The 15,522-nt window shown below is 40.0% G+C and overlaps 1 protein-coding gene and 1 pseudogene across 1 annotated transcript in view; one reads left to right on the forward strand and one right to left on the reverse strand.

The window, feature by feature from the left end:
- LOC122896474 (X-linked inhibitor of apoptosis) overlaps positions 1–15,522 on the reverse strand; it is a 57,854-nt gene that overhangs the window by 19,209 nt on the left and 23,123 nt on the right. The window contains exon 3 of the mRNA XM_044234676.1: positions 487–1,395. Within this exon, the coding sequence (XP_044090611.1) occupies positions 487–1,363 (877 nt within the window). The 5' untranslated portion in view covers positions 1,364–1,395. The remainder of the gene's footprint in view (positions 1–486; positions 1,396–15,522) is intronic.
- Positions 4,604–6,916, forward strand: LOC122896519 (annotated as a pseudogene).

The raw sequence follows: 15,522 nt of genomic DNA on the forward strand, positions 1-15,522 counted from the left end.
AAGTGCTTATCTGAAGCAAGAAGGCATCATACAAGTCAGCTTTCAAATACACAGTTTCTGTACAAAAGGCAGATATCAATTTTAATATCAGCCATACTAAACTCTTTAATGTTAACTCTTTTTATGAGATGTAGAAAAAATGCATGTAATACCTGTAATACATGACTGAGCTCAATAAATTAGAGTTAATATTACGGTCAGACCCATTCTCTCAGAGAGAACTATCATCTTTTGCATGCCATCCTTCTCCAAAAAACAATCACATAAAGGTAAACATAAGTCACAATATGGTAGTCATTCTCCCCTAAACGTAGTGGTTACACTGCAGATTCAGCATAAGTGTTTGCAGATTAATACTGATATAAATAATCATGCCAGCCTACACATAAGTATTTACCAGTTCAAGGGGCTAAAGGAATCTACTTTTTAAAAGCACTAGAATAGTTGGAAAGTAAGTTATTAGCCTGGTTTTATAATGAAGTTTACCTAAAGCATAAAATCCAGCTCTTGCAAGCTGCTCCTTGTTAACTGAGTACATCCACGTCCCAAAAGTAATGATCCGTGCTTCGTAATCTGCCATGCCTGGATTTCTTGGAACATTTGTTGAATTTGGGAAATTCCTATCAGAACTCACAACATCAGATTCACTTCGCATGTTAACATTCCGGCCCAGAACAAAGAAGCAGTTGGGAAAGTGTCGCCTGTGTTCTGACCATGCACGATCACACGGTTCCCAATTTTTCAGTTTTCCACCACAACAAAAGCACTGCACTTGATCATCAATACCTGTGTAGTAGAGTCCAGCACTAGCTAACTCTCTTGGGGTCAAGTGGGCATAGTTTGGCCAGTTCTGAAAGGACTTTAATCTAGCTTCTTCACTACACATGGCGGGATTCCTCGGGTATATGGTGTCTGATATATCTACAACCTGCCCAGTTCGCAAAAGATAGTCTGCATGAGTCTCAGATGGCCTGTCTAAAACAAAATGATTTCTGTTTCCCAGGTAGCTTTCCACTTTATACTGACCATTTGGGATACCAGGATTTGTAGGTTGTGCAGCGGTATTTTCAAAATAAAAGCCATTGATAAATCTGCAATTTGGGGATACTTTCCTGTGTCTTCCAACTGCTGAGTCGCCATATTGCCATCTATCTACTGCTGCATGACAACTAAAGCACCGAACGACGTCTCCTTCACCAGTATACAGAAAACCAGCTCGTGCTAGTGTTGATGCGGAAACAGGACTACTACTTGGAAAATTAGCAAAAGTTTTTAATCTATTAAACTCTTCTACAAATTCTTCATCCTTATCGATGTCTGCAGGTACACAAGTTTTAGATCCTTCAAAACTGTTAAAACTCATCTTCTCTTGAAAATAGGACTTGTCCACCTTTTCTAAAAAGAGAACATTACATTAGGAAATCCAAAATGTGAAACATAGGCAATGTAATTTTGATATTAGGAGCTAACAAATTACCTACTGATGACATAAAATTAATTACACAATCTCTAAGAAACCCTCTAATTCTAAATACTAGAGCTCTATATTACCACAAGATTCAAGTTATAAGATAAAACCTAGCATTTTCAATTTTTAGAGGAAAGTAGTATTTTAGCAGGTAGAATAGAACTATTCATTTTTAATTGCTTATTTCACATAAACATGGAAACTATGTGATAAAGAATATATTAAAATTATTAACCATGCAAAATTATTAATTAGGAAAAACAAAAGCATAAAATATGCAGATTCTCAAACTTTATGCGTAATTGTTATAATGGATCATTATATATTCAAGGCATCAAAGTTCAGTTTTTACAATTTAAAAAAAGTATGTTCAGAATCTTAACGAATTAATTTTTGGTATTTCTTTACTGTTCTGCTTAGCAAAAGGTATTTGAGTTTTACTCATCGTATTGGTTCCAATATGTCCTTTAAGAGCATCAAATGTTTCTGATTTTCATGCATATGAAAACAGGACTTTGTAGTCCATATTTTGTTGGAATCGGATCATTTCAGGTGTATATATTACTGCCCTCCAAAGAGTAGCTCAGGAAAAATACTAAGTATGGGTAGACCCTAACTGCAGTTACTTTTGCTGTCAACTTCCCATGGTCAAGAAACAATCTGCTCAAATGGAAGAGAAGTGCTACTGCAGCCTCATTAAAGCTGCTGAATTACAGCTGTGTAACCTTTAACCCAGATAAAATAGTAAAAGGAACTAGCTGGATTATGAGAAGGATGGCCAGATAATTCATCCTCCAAACCTAGACACTTTGGGAAGTGAAAAATGATGCTACTAATAATTACACTAGGACAAGAGGCGTAAATCAGAGTTGCCTCAGGCAACCTGATTCTCCAGAATCTCACACTGCTCCTAATACTGTGCTCAGTATATGCTTGGAAAAAAAAAGTCACAATAATTCTGTCTCTACTTCGTATGTGCATTAATTGATTTCTTGGGAAGAATAAGGAGCCCTGGCATTATGTCGGCACAATATGTCTTAGAACATCATCTCATAGTAATGTTCAACACAAGGCTTCTGTCCTGCAGGCTGGCAATAAACCTTTGCCTTTCCATTGGCCTTGTCAATTTACAATGGTAGTAATTCATATATACCACAAGAGCTGAGATATTATCTGTATACACCAATTTTTGGAAGATAGACTCCATGATTCTTCATTATTGTTTCCCAGATGTCTGAAAACATTTTGACACTAGCTTCAAGACCCCTTGTTCAGGGGCACCTGGGTGGCTCAGTGGTTGAGGCCTCTGCCTTCGGCTCAGGTCATGATCCCAGAGTCCTGGAATCGAGCCCCGCATCGGGCTCTCTGCTCGGCGGGGAGCCTGCTTCCTCCTCTCTCTCTGCCTGCCTCTCAGCCTACTTGTGATCGCTGTCTGTCAAATAAATAAATAAAATCTTAAAAAAAAAGACCCCTTGTTCAATCAGCGTAAGCTAGATGACAAAAATCAAAATTCAAAGAAACTAAGGCTGGCTGACAGGCTGAGATGAAATTTCACAGGGTTATTAAACATTACATTCTGACTTTAGAAATTTATTGTACAACTAAAGGAAAATGGAAACTTGGTTTGGAAAGAAGTCATGTGAAGGCAAATCTCTGTATTAAAATCTTGGGATTTTAGTTAATTAAAAATTCCATTATGAGGGGTGCCTGGGTTGCTCAGTTGGTAGAGCCTGAGACTCTTGATCTTGGGGTCGTATGTTCAAGCCCCATGTTGGGTACAGAGCTTATTTTTAAAAAAAATCATTATGAGCCAGTATCAAATGGCTACTAAAAAGAAATTTAAAGCAACCCCAGGCTGCATTAATGTCCAGATGTACAAGGCCTGCACCCAATTCAGCTACACACTGATTATTATTTTCAGTACTGGAAACACTTCAGAAGGAACATTAACAAAGCGTCCTATCTATAGACAGCGATCGGGATGATGAAACTGGTGCTCAGTGAGGAACAGGTAGAAGAGCTTAGCGTGTTTATCTCAAAGGGAAAAAAATATGGAGGGAGAGCGAGCTGTAGAGGACAGAATAATTACCGTTAGCTATCTAAAGGGCTGTTATATAGGAAAGGGATCAAATTCAGTGTAGCCTGAGGACAGAGGCTGAGTCAATGAATATAATTCTAGCCAGTAGATTTTAACTCAATACAAGGAGGAACGGTTCAAACAATCAACAGCAGTGCAGAATGGATTGGGGTCTTATAGATTTCTCCCATCATGAGAAGGCACCTGGGCATACACTAGGAGGCAGAACAAAACATTTCTAAGTCCATAATGACCCTGAGGAATTAATGCTCAATATAATCCAAACATATGAAAATTCCCTTCTCTGAAGTGCTAAGTTTTATTTCTCAGGTCAATCAAAACAGAAGTATAAAATCAAGGATCTAGTCTCATTTTGCAATAGTGGACATTTTGTATGGTTCAAGTAGTCACCCCATTTCAGATATTATTATATAAAACTCCATCATTCAATAATAGCAGGAGAATCTCTATTTGAAGCTTTCAAGTGGAGACCTCATCTTCCCAAGGGTTATTTCCATGCTAATAGTTTAGATTTCACTGTTTTGAAAAGCAGATATTTATTCAGAAGCACCCAACTGAACACTACACATACATTATCAGAGTGTGAGCTGTTGAAGGGAGTGAAAGCAGAATTACCAGGGGTTAGGGGTGAAAAGGAGAAAAATGACTGACAACAGATAGAAATCTTGGGATTGGCGGAAGGCACCAAAGGAAAGGGATGAGACAGAGGATTTTTTAAATAAAGGATTTAAGTGAAATGAAGGTGGGAGAGATGATATTTAGAAAATAAGCATAGATGAAGCACGGGAATTGTGAATAGAGAAGAAAATGGGGTACAGATATTGGAGGAGGGTGATAAAAAGCTTTAGATGTGAAAAGGTCTAAACGTAATAAAGTATGCTGAGATCATTTAAGGCTTCTTCGTGAAAGCACACTCTCAGGCTTTATATTGAGTAAGCAGAAAGATAAGAAGGCACGGAGAGAAAGATGTCAAAGAAATCTCTGACATTAAAGGGGCTAGGTAGTCAGTAATCTTGAATGGAACGGTCGTTGGGAAAATGGTATCATGGAAACCAACACGGGCGCAGAAAGAATCAGCAAGCAGTGCTACATGTTTATACGAAGGACATGGAAGATTTCAAGATAGTGAGATGTTGTTTAAAATATATACATACCCAAAAAATACACATACATGTACATATACATACATACACAGTACACATACAGATTTAGCGTAGTCAACTGGGTAAAGACAGCCATGAATGGGTACCGAGGAGTGATCGATTTTTAATCTATCAAAAATGTGGTAATGGGGGGGGACAGAGGGAAGAGAAAAATATACACATAAAACCCACCTACTGATATCTGCACATAATACAAAAGTTTCTTTTTCTTTTGTTTAAAGATTTATTTATTTATTTGCCAGGGAGAGAGAGAGACTGAGATCCTGAGCACAAGCAGGCAGAACAGCAGGGAGAGGGAGAGGCAGAAGCAGACTCCCCGCCAAGTAGGGAGCCTGACGTGGGACTTGATCCCAGGACCCTGGCATCATGACCTGAGCTGAAGGCAGACGCTTAAAGACAAGCCCCCAAAAGTTACTATCCCTCCAAACTTTTACTACTAAAGTTTTTTAATATATAGAAAAAAGGTTATTTTAATGGGGAATAGGACATAAAGTAATTTGTACATTAGACTGCCACCGCATGACAACATATACTCATGGATAAGACCTGTAAGGTAATTTTTTAAAAGCAAACTCTACCCCAAACATGGGGCTTGAACTCACGACCCCAAGATCAAGAGTCGCATGCTTCACCAACACATCCAGCCAGGCACCTCCCTTTCTTTTATCATAGGATAACTTATATTAAGTGAATAAATTATGTTAGGATGACAGGAATACAGGTGATCCTTTTCTCCAGAATGTCTGCCCCACCACCCTGCAAAATGTCTTTAATAATATTTTCACTTACAGTCTCTCAGATTGGCACTGTTGGCCCGGATCAGGAGCCCAGGCACAGGTCAGGAGCCTAGTCATGGGGGAGGTGGATGAAAGCAAGGAGGTGGATAGGCTAACTGCCCCCTCAACTTCCCGCACTGGAGCTCGGCAGAGAGGTGGAAGGAATTGTGCCTCTACCCGCTGCACTGCCAGACCACTCCCTGCTGCCCTGTGAAAGCCCCGTGGAGTTCAGTGGAGCTGAGCACCAAGATCCAAGCTACCATGATAGGTGCATCTGCTGAGCTGTGGATTCCTGGGCAGCAGCTGAGGGTGCACATGTGCCCAACTGGCACTCCACACAGAGGCAGCCCAGCACTCAGCAGGACAGTGGTTGCCAGGGCATCCTGGAGGTGAAGAGCAGGTCTGGCAATTAATCTCATTGGTTTTTTGCTAGAAAGAGCAAACCTTGGACATTTTGAATAGTTTTATGGATTACTATGACATGTTCATAAGATACCTAATGTTGACAATTTATTAGGCTATGCAGACTTCCAGGGAGACTTACTACCTACAAATAATAATTATCACAAAGGTGTTTCAACAGACAACCCACACTTAGGATCTTTATGCAAAAAGAGGAAGAGGCCTCTACCTTAAGAAAGAGGCACTACCTTAGTGCCTAAGGTATAGACATGCTAATGAAGAAGGAAAATGTTTACTCAATGCATTGTGCTTCCTCAACACCCAGTCATTGGTATGTCCCAAGCTGTTAGACTTGCATCTTCTATTACAGCCATGAATATCCTCCCAGAAAAACATCTTAGGGTTAGTTTATCTTTACAAACACAGGACTGAACATTCTCCAGGACTCGATAGCCAGAATGGTTTCAGAAAGCTCAAGGGAGACACCACACGGCTTTGGTAAGTCCCAGGGATCTTTCTGGTTTAAAGCGCAGGATTACTGAATATTAATGATGAAGTTTTAGAAGTTAATGGCATAGAAGTTTCAGAAAAGAGTTTTGATCAAGTAACAGGATGACTGAAACAGATGCAATTTCATCATAACAGCCAGACAAGTAAACCAGAATAACGTTACAAACAGTAGGACTTCCAGCAGCTCTCGCAAATCTACCGATAATAGCCTTCTTGGCTATCCACAGCAAATTAAACTAAAGTTTGACCAAAGGATGAAGACAGTGATGAAGATGACATTATTACCGAAGATAATGTATGCTACAAAAGAGTCCTAAAGCTCTTCTCACTATCAGAAAGCCTGGAATGGTTAACACACATTGAATAAACTTCATTTTGAGTCTGGACAAAATGGTTCTATTCCTTCTGAGTGTAACATCCCTATCAAGTGGCACAAACAGAATTTGAAACACATGTACCAGATCAAAATCTCTTAGAATATGGAACAATCATATTATGAAGTCATCATTTGAATGTTTTCTGAATGAAGATGTCATAGGACTTGTAAATATGGCTACTTGAAGAACTTCTAAACCTCTGAGTCAGTGATCTGGAACAGGTATGAGAACAATAGTGTTGCAAGTTTAAAATGTTATGAAAATAAATAAAAACAGGAAGTAGATTAGTGATTGTGCACAGCTAGGGCAGAAGGGGACTAGAAAGTGACTGCAAATGGTTACTGGGTTTTCTTTTCTTTTTTTTATTTATTTATTTGACGGGCAGAGATCACAAGTAGGCAGAGAGGCAGGCAGAGAGAGAGAGAGTGAAGCAGGCTCCCCCACTGAGCAGAGAACCCGATGCGGGACTCGATCCTGGGATCCCAAGATCAGGACCTGAGCTGAAGGCAGCGGCTTAACCCACTGAGCCACCCAGGCGCCCCGGTTACTGGGTTTTCTCTTCAGAGTAATGAAAATATTCTAAATTAGACTGTACTGATGGTTGCACAACTGTGAATATACTAAATGGCAACAGAACTGCACACTTTAATTTTACGGTAGGTGACAAGTATCTTGCTAAAGCTGTTTAAATGCTAGTTTGGCAATTGTTAGTATAAACTGGTAGATCAGAGGTGATTTTTAATTAAAAAAAATTTTTTTTAAGTAAATGCTATGCCAAACACAGGGCTTGAACTCACAACCTTGAGGTCAAGAGTCACATGTTTCACCAACTGTGCCAGCCAAGAGCCCTGGATCAGATGTGATTTTAAGGCTAAACCAAAGGGACCTTTGCTAATGAAATTATGTGTTTTTTTATATGGAAAACTAGATGTTACTGTACATTTTCAGAAGTAGGTTGAGAGGACAAAATCACTTCTATTTGAGGTGGTTTAATATTTAACCTGTTACAAAGATCCTAGTTAATTTTTCTTTCAACTACATTCTTCAAATTCTAATATGAAGTCTAATTCTTATTTTTTTCTACCCTGAGGACCTCAGTTCTTACGTTTTCAAGGTTTTCTTTTTTTAAAGGTTTTATTTATTTATTTGAGAGAGAGAGAGAGAGAGAGAGCCAGCGAGCAGGGGCAGGGTACAAGCAAGGGGAGTGGGAGAGGGAGAAGCAGGCTTCTGGCTGAGGAGGGAGCCCAAGGCAGGGCCATCCCAGGAACCTGGGATCATGACCTGAGCCAAAGGCAGATGCTTAACCACTGAGCCACCCAGGTGCCCCAATATTTTATTTCTTAATATTCTTCTGTTCCTAATCATTACAAATCATTTTCTGAAATGCAGTTTTTTCTAACTTCTAAGAAGGCAAGCCAACTGGCTGTTGTTTTTTTTTTTTAAAGATTTTTATTTATTTATTTGACAGAGAGAGATCACAAGTAGTCAGAGAGGCAGGCAGAGAGAGAGGAAAGGAAGAAGGCTCCCCGCTGAGCAGAGAGCCCGATGCGGGGCTCGATCCCAGGACCCTGAGATCATGACCTGAGCCGAAGGCGAAGACTTAACCCACTGAGCCACCCAGGCGCCCCCCAACTGGCTGTTTTTAGGAGCTTCTTTCTATATTATGAAACACTGATGCTATGTTCCTGAATTATGAAATTCTGTGAGTTTTTAACATTCGCTCTGTTCATCTTACAGCTTACATATTTATAAACTAGTTCCAAATAGGTATAATTCATTACTAAATGCAGTTAATGACACGGACTCTGGTAATATAGGAGACTCTCCTTTAAGTCTTATCTTCATTCTCTCTCATTGAAAGCATTCTTTTTGCTGTGTCTACACATATGTCAGCACACTTTTGAACCTTTTTAATGTATTCAAGTAGTGTGAATTGTTTTGAAACCAAAATACACATAGATTGAAAGATTTTTACACACAGGACAGATTTGTGCACAAATTTAAACAGATAAATCTACGCGCAGATTTATACAAAGATTTTAGATCTTCTTCGGTGGGATTATTCTAGGATCACTGACTACACTTTAGAAGAAAGTTGTGGTATTTATTATTGACAGGTAGAGTTTGTCATCCATATTATTTTCATTAGGCTATTTATTTCTTGCATATCCACTTAGAACAAGTAAGAGTAAGGCCGCTGGGATGCCTGGGTGGCTTAGTTGGTTAAGCCGCTGCCTTCGGCTCAGGTCATGATCCCAGGATCTGGGATCAAGTCCTGCATCAGGCTTCTTGCTTAGTGGAAAGCCTGCTTCTCTCTCTGCCTCTGCCTGCCACTCTGCCTACTTGTGCTCTCTCTGCCAAATAAATCAATAAAAATCTTAAAAAAAAAAGAGTAAGGCTGCTAACTTTCATTCTTTGCCTGACTTCCCTGGTATTTATCATTGTACAGTGTGCAAAAGCACTATAGTATACATGTATATAGAAATTAAGAATATCATGAAGTATATAAATTCCTTACAGTTTATGGGTAATTGCCCCAAATCTATTTATTACTTTATTTCATTAACTAATCTCTATGCACAATGTGAGACTCAAACTTGGGACCCCAAGATCAAGAGTCACATGCTCTACTGAGCCAGCCAGGCACCCCAATTAATTAATTTTATGGTAGGTCTGCTATGGACACCTTTGTTTATTTTTTTTTAAAAGGATTTATTTATTTGGGGGGAGGGGCAGGGCAGAGAGAGTCTTAAGCAGACCCTGCACTGAGTGCAGAGCCCCACGCAGCCTCGAAGCCGGGCTCGATGTCACAACCCTGAGATTATGACCCATTTAACCAACTGCACTACCCAGGCGCCCCATGCATGCCTTTAGAAACAGTCGTGTGCTATTAAAACAATGTAAGACCCAAGTGACTACATTCTGAAGGGCATATTCTCTAAACGGTTAAAAAAAAGAAAAAAAAAAGAAAATCCTGATTAATTGAAAAAGAAAAAAAAAACACAACCTCTAGTGTTAAAGCAATAGAAAAAAAATCCCATGCAGAGAGAAGTATTTTTTGTTAGATTTAATAAAAGAATACTATTCAGAAATGTATTAAGCTTTTTAACAATACCTGCCTTACTTGAAACAAAGATTAATATTTTTTTAAAAAGTTGTTTGGTAGTCAATTATTACTGGCTAAGGTAATTTTAAAAAACAATGTACCCCATAATATCATGAGTTTCAGTATCACAGCACCTTTGAAAATATAACTAAGCAGTTTCAGATGTGTACCAGTGATGAAAAGTCTGCAAATTAATATAAATTTATTTAAGATGGCTAACTAGGATGATGTCTCTGATGACTGAAAATTAAATACTATAAATACCCATTAAATTTTTTAAAGTCAAAATAGCACCTGAATAATAAATAACCATTCTTAACAAATAAATAGTAGAAGCTTTAGTGGTGGGTTTTTTTTTATATCAAGCTCACAGATCTCTACAATCTGTCTATGCTTCACTCTTCTGGTCTCTGGAAGAAATTTATCCAATCACTACAGGCTCACTTAATGAACTACAAATTTTTTAAGATTTTATTTATTTGAGAGAGAGAGAATACCTGAGAGAGAGCACAAGCAGGGGGAGCAGGAGAGGGAGAGAAGAAGCAAGGAGCTCAGCAGGGAGCCCAATGTGAGGCAGGGCTCCATCCCAGGACCCCAGGATCACAACTGGAACCTAAGGCAGCCACTCAGTCAACTGAGCCACCTAGGCACCCCTGAACTACAAATTCTTAACATTATTCCTGCAACCAGGGGCTTTGTTAACCTCTCATCATGAAAATGCATTTCTTAAGTAATTATATTGATGATACGGCACAGTACAAAGGGAACAAAACGATTGTTGCAGGTTGAATCATGCCCCCACAAAAGGTATGTTTAAGTCCTAACCACTGGTTAGGAATGTGAACTTACTTGGAAACTGGGTCTTTGCAGATGTAATCAAGTTAAGATGAGGTCATTAGGATGGGCCCTTATAAGGACTGAAGTCCGTGTAATAGAAGAAACACAGACAGGCACATAGGGAAGATGGCCATGTGAAGGTGGGGGCAGAGACTGGAGTGATAATGCACCATCAATAAGCCAAGGAACACCAAGGATCAGTGGCAACTCCAGAAGCTACAAGAAAGGCGTGGAACAGATTGTCTCCAGAGTCTTCAGAGAGAATGTGGCCCTGCCAACACCTTCATTTCCAATTCTAGCCTCCGGAACTGTGAGAAAATAAATTTCTGTTTATTTAAGCCACTCAGTTTGTGGTACCATGCTATGGCAGCCCTAAAAAAACTTGTAACAATGATGTTAAAAATTAGACAGGAATTATGCAAGCAATATATCCCTATTAGCTCCCACTGCAGCACTATTATGCTTAAATACATTATGTAATTAAATAAAGTCATCTGTTTAAAACTCAGAAAATGTGTGTTTTTAAGAATCTCATTTACAGAGATGAACCATGAGAGACTATGGACTCTGAAAAACAATCTGAGGGGTTTGAAGTGGCGGGGGGGTGGGAGGTTGGGGTACCAGGTGGTGGGTATTCTAGAGGGCACAGCTTGCATGGAGCACTGGGTGTGGTGAAAAAATAATGAATACTGTTTTTCTGAAAATAAATAAATTGGAAAAAAAAAAAAAGAATCTCATTTACAACATCCTTGCAGATTCTTCTACTCCAAACCCCAGAAAGATTACTCTTACTCCAGAAAGAGTACTCTAGTACTCTTTACCCTACTATATCCTCTATACAATTTGCTGATGACCCAAGTTTTACTAGGACAAGATGTAATAATTTCTGTATGCATGTCTGTATGTGTGTATATACGCAGTACATTGTTAGAATGGTCCTTTTTGGCAAGGATTGTCTTACCACACCTGTATTCCCAATGCCTAAGGAAATCAACATACAGTAGTGCTTAATGAGTGGTGGGCAAAACCATCTCTAGTAGGTTACTGCTAATATTACACCACATCCCACCCACCATCTCCCTAGGACACTTGAGATTATGGTGAGCCCTAAAATTTATTAATATATGCTTCAGAAATGTGAACAAAATAGGAAATACAGGCATACCATGCAAACAGCACAATTCTTCAGTGGTTAAAACCTATACTAGGGGCGCCTGGGTGGCTCAGTGGGTTAAAGCCTCTGCCTTCAGCTCAGGTCATGATCCCAGGGTCCTGGGATCGAGCCCCACATCAGGCTCTCTCTCTGCTCGGGAGGGAGCCTGCTTCCTCCTCTCTCTCTGCCTGCTTCTCTGCCTACCTGTGATCTCTGTCTGTCAAATAAATAAATAAAATCTTTAAAAAAAACTCTATACTAAAATCACATTTTAGGGGCCCCTGGCTGGCCCAGTAGGAGAAGCCTTTGAATCTTGAATCTTGGGTGGAGAGATTACTTAAACAAAAACTTAAAAATCACATTTCAGGGACGCCTGGGTGGCTCAGTTGGTTAAGCGTCTGCCTTCGGCTCAGGTCATGATCCCAGCGTCCTGGGATCGAGTCCCACATCGGGCTCCTTGCTTGGCGGGGAGCCTGCTTCTCCCTCTGCCTCTGCCTGCCACTCTGTCTGCCTGTGCTTGCTCTCGCTTCTCTCTCTATGACAAATAAATAAATAAATAATCTTTTAAAAAATCACATTTCAAAAATATAGGATTCATAAAATTTTTCATAGTAACAATCAAAATTTTATGTGTTCACCATAAAATACTGTAGTTTCAAATTTATCTTAAGATTCTCTCTCATTGGGGCACCTGGGTGGCTCAGTGGGTTAAAGCCTCTGCCTTGGGCTCAGGTCATGATCCCAGGGTCCAGGGATAAAGCCCCAAGTCTGGTTCTCTGCTCAGTGGGGAGCCTACTTCCCCCTCTTTCTCTGCCTGCCTCTCTGCCTACTTGTGATCTCTGTCAAATAAATAAATAAAATCTTTAAAAAAATTTCAAATTTTAGCCAAATTGTTTGTTTATCCTAGTAGGGTTCTTCAAACCATGACATACTATAATTCTTTTTTCTTTTTTAAAGATTTTATTTATTTGACAGAGAGAAATCACAAGTAGGCAGAAAGGCAGGCAGAGAGAGAGAGGGGAGAAAGCAGGCTCCCTGCGGAGCAGACAGCCCGACGTGGGGCTCGATCCCAGAACCCCCGGATCATGACCTGAGCCGAAGGCAGAGGCCTTAACCCACTGAGCCACCCAGGCGCCCCTATTATAATTCTTTTAACTTTAAGTAATCTCTATACTCAATGTGGGGCTCAACCTCACAACCCTGAGATCAGGAGTCGCATGCTCTTCCAACTGAGCCAGCCACGCACCCCTCTTTTAACTTTAATTTAATGGTCAACAAAACGTTTTTGAGATTAATCACAATCACTCAAATCAAAAGTTCATTGCCTAAAATTAAGCACCAGAGTCATTCAAATAACTAAATGACATTAATGAGCACTTAGCTTATAAGCTCAGTCAATAACCTAAACTTATGAATAGTGCCATATACAATAGGTACTTGATCATGAAACCTACTTCTATAGACACCTGCAAAGGCATACTTAGAATCAATAAATAGAGTTATCAATTACATGCTCTATACTTGATTTATAAAGTCAGAGTAATACTTAAATTTTGAGCACAGACCTCCAGTCTTTGCCTAATTATTTATAATAATTAATTCCATAGGTACAGTTGCTCAGAATGGACACACAGTAAGATATTCCCTCCTTTTTTTAATATTCCCTCATCTTTTAACAAATTATGCACCTGTGTTTCCCAAAACAATGTTCTGCATGAAGAATACACAGGTTTGGGGCTCAATAATTCATTAAAGATCATAAAAAGGCTCAAAATCACTATTACTATTCCCTCTTTCATTTTATTGGCAACTGTTCAAAACTTAAGCAATTTACCATGCTTGCTAATCAGCTGCCTCTGATTAAAAAACAAACCATCTACAGTCCAAACTGTAGATCCATGACATAATTAATATTATTTATGCTTATTCAGAGCCCAGATCAAAACCTTTGCTAAAATCTGAACAGGCAGAAAAAAAAAAAATCTCAAGATGGACATTAACTCAATCTTTAATACAAATGTTTTCTTTCTTATTTTTTAAAAGTTTTTGAAGATTTTGGGGATGCCTGGGTGGCTCAGTCAGTTAAGCCGCTGCCTTTGGCTCAGGTCATGATCCCAGGGTCCTGGGATCAAGTCCCACATTGGGCTCCTTGTTCAGCAGGGAGCCTGCTTCTCTCTCTGCCTCTGTCTGCCACTCTGCCTGCTTGTGTGTGTGCGCCGCGCGCTCTCTCTCTCTGACAAATAAATAAATAAAATCTTAAAAAATTTTTTTGAAGATTTGTTTTTATTTATTGGGTGGGGAAGAAGAGGAGCAGAGGGAAAAGCAGACTCCCTGCTGAGTGTGGGAGAACCGATCCTAGGACCCCGAGATCATGACCCGAGCCGTAGGCAGACGTCTAATCAGCTGAGCCATCTAGGTACCCCTCATGTTTTCCTTTTCAAAGGACAGGAATTAAAAAAGAATCTTACGATGCAGGCTGCGTCCTTTAGTATATTTAACCTTTTAAGACCCTTTCCAGGGGCGCCTGGGTGGCTCAGTGAGTTAAAGCCTCTGCCTTTGGCTCAGGTCATGATTCCAGGGTCCTGGGATTGAGCCCCGCATTGGGCTTTCTGCTCCACAGGGAGCCTGCTTCCTCCTCTCTCTCTGCCTGCCTCTCTGCCTACTTGTGATCTCTCTCTCTGTCAAATAAATAAATAAAATCTTTAAAAAAACACTTTTCTGTGTGAATGTACACATGCACATTATAAATATTTCTAGAGGGGATTTATTATACATGGTATTTTATAACTTGCTTTTTATCTTTTTTTTAAAAGGTTTCATTTACTTAAGAGAGTGAGTGAGAGTGAGCACGAGAGTGAGGAAAGGGGCAGAGTGAGAAACAGACTGCCTGCTGTGCAGAGATTCCCCCCCTCCACCTGCCAAATGTGGGGCTCCATCCTGGGACTCCAGGCTCATGACCTAAACAGAAGGCCAATGCTTAACTGACTGAGCCACCCAGGAGCCCTTGCCTTTTTTTTCCCCATTTAATAATATAGCATAAGCATCTTCCCACATCCATCTTTATCTTGATTAGAACATTATTTTACATGGATGACTAAGGTGCCTCAGCGCAGTAGGTAGTGCATCAGTCTCATAAATGGATGACCAGTACATGACTATACAAATGTATCATGACCTCATCAAATCATATTTCTGAACACTAATTTTAGATGTATATTTCATTTTATTTTTAAAAATATTTTTATTGGGGCGCCTGTGTGGCTCAGTGGGTTAAAGCCTCTGCCTTCGGCTCAGGTCATGATCCCAGAGTCCTGGGATCGAGCCCCGCATCGGGCTCTCTGCTCAGCAGGGAGCCTGCTTCCTCCTCTCTCTCTCTGCCTGCCTCTCTGCCTACTTGTAATCTCTGTCTGTCAAATAAAATAAATAAAATCTTTAAAAATATATATTTTTATTTATTTGACAGAGAGAGAGAGAGCACAAGTAGGCAGAGAGGCAGGCAGAGAGAGAGAGAGGGAAGCAGGCTCCCTGCTGAGCAGAGAGCCCGATATGGGGCTCGATCCCAGGACCCTGGGATCATGACCTGAGCCGAAGGCAGAGGCTTTAACCCACTGAGCCACTCAGGCGCCCCTAGA

The sequence above is a fragment of the Neovison vison genome, chromosome X (genome assembly GCF_020171115.1).
Source record: "Neovison vison isolate M4711 chromosome X, ASM_NN_V1, whole genome shotgun sequence".
Taxonomy (NCBI): domain Eukaryota; kingdom Metazoa; phylum Chordata; class Mammalia; order Carnivora; family Mustelidae; genus Neogale; species Neogale vison.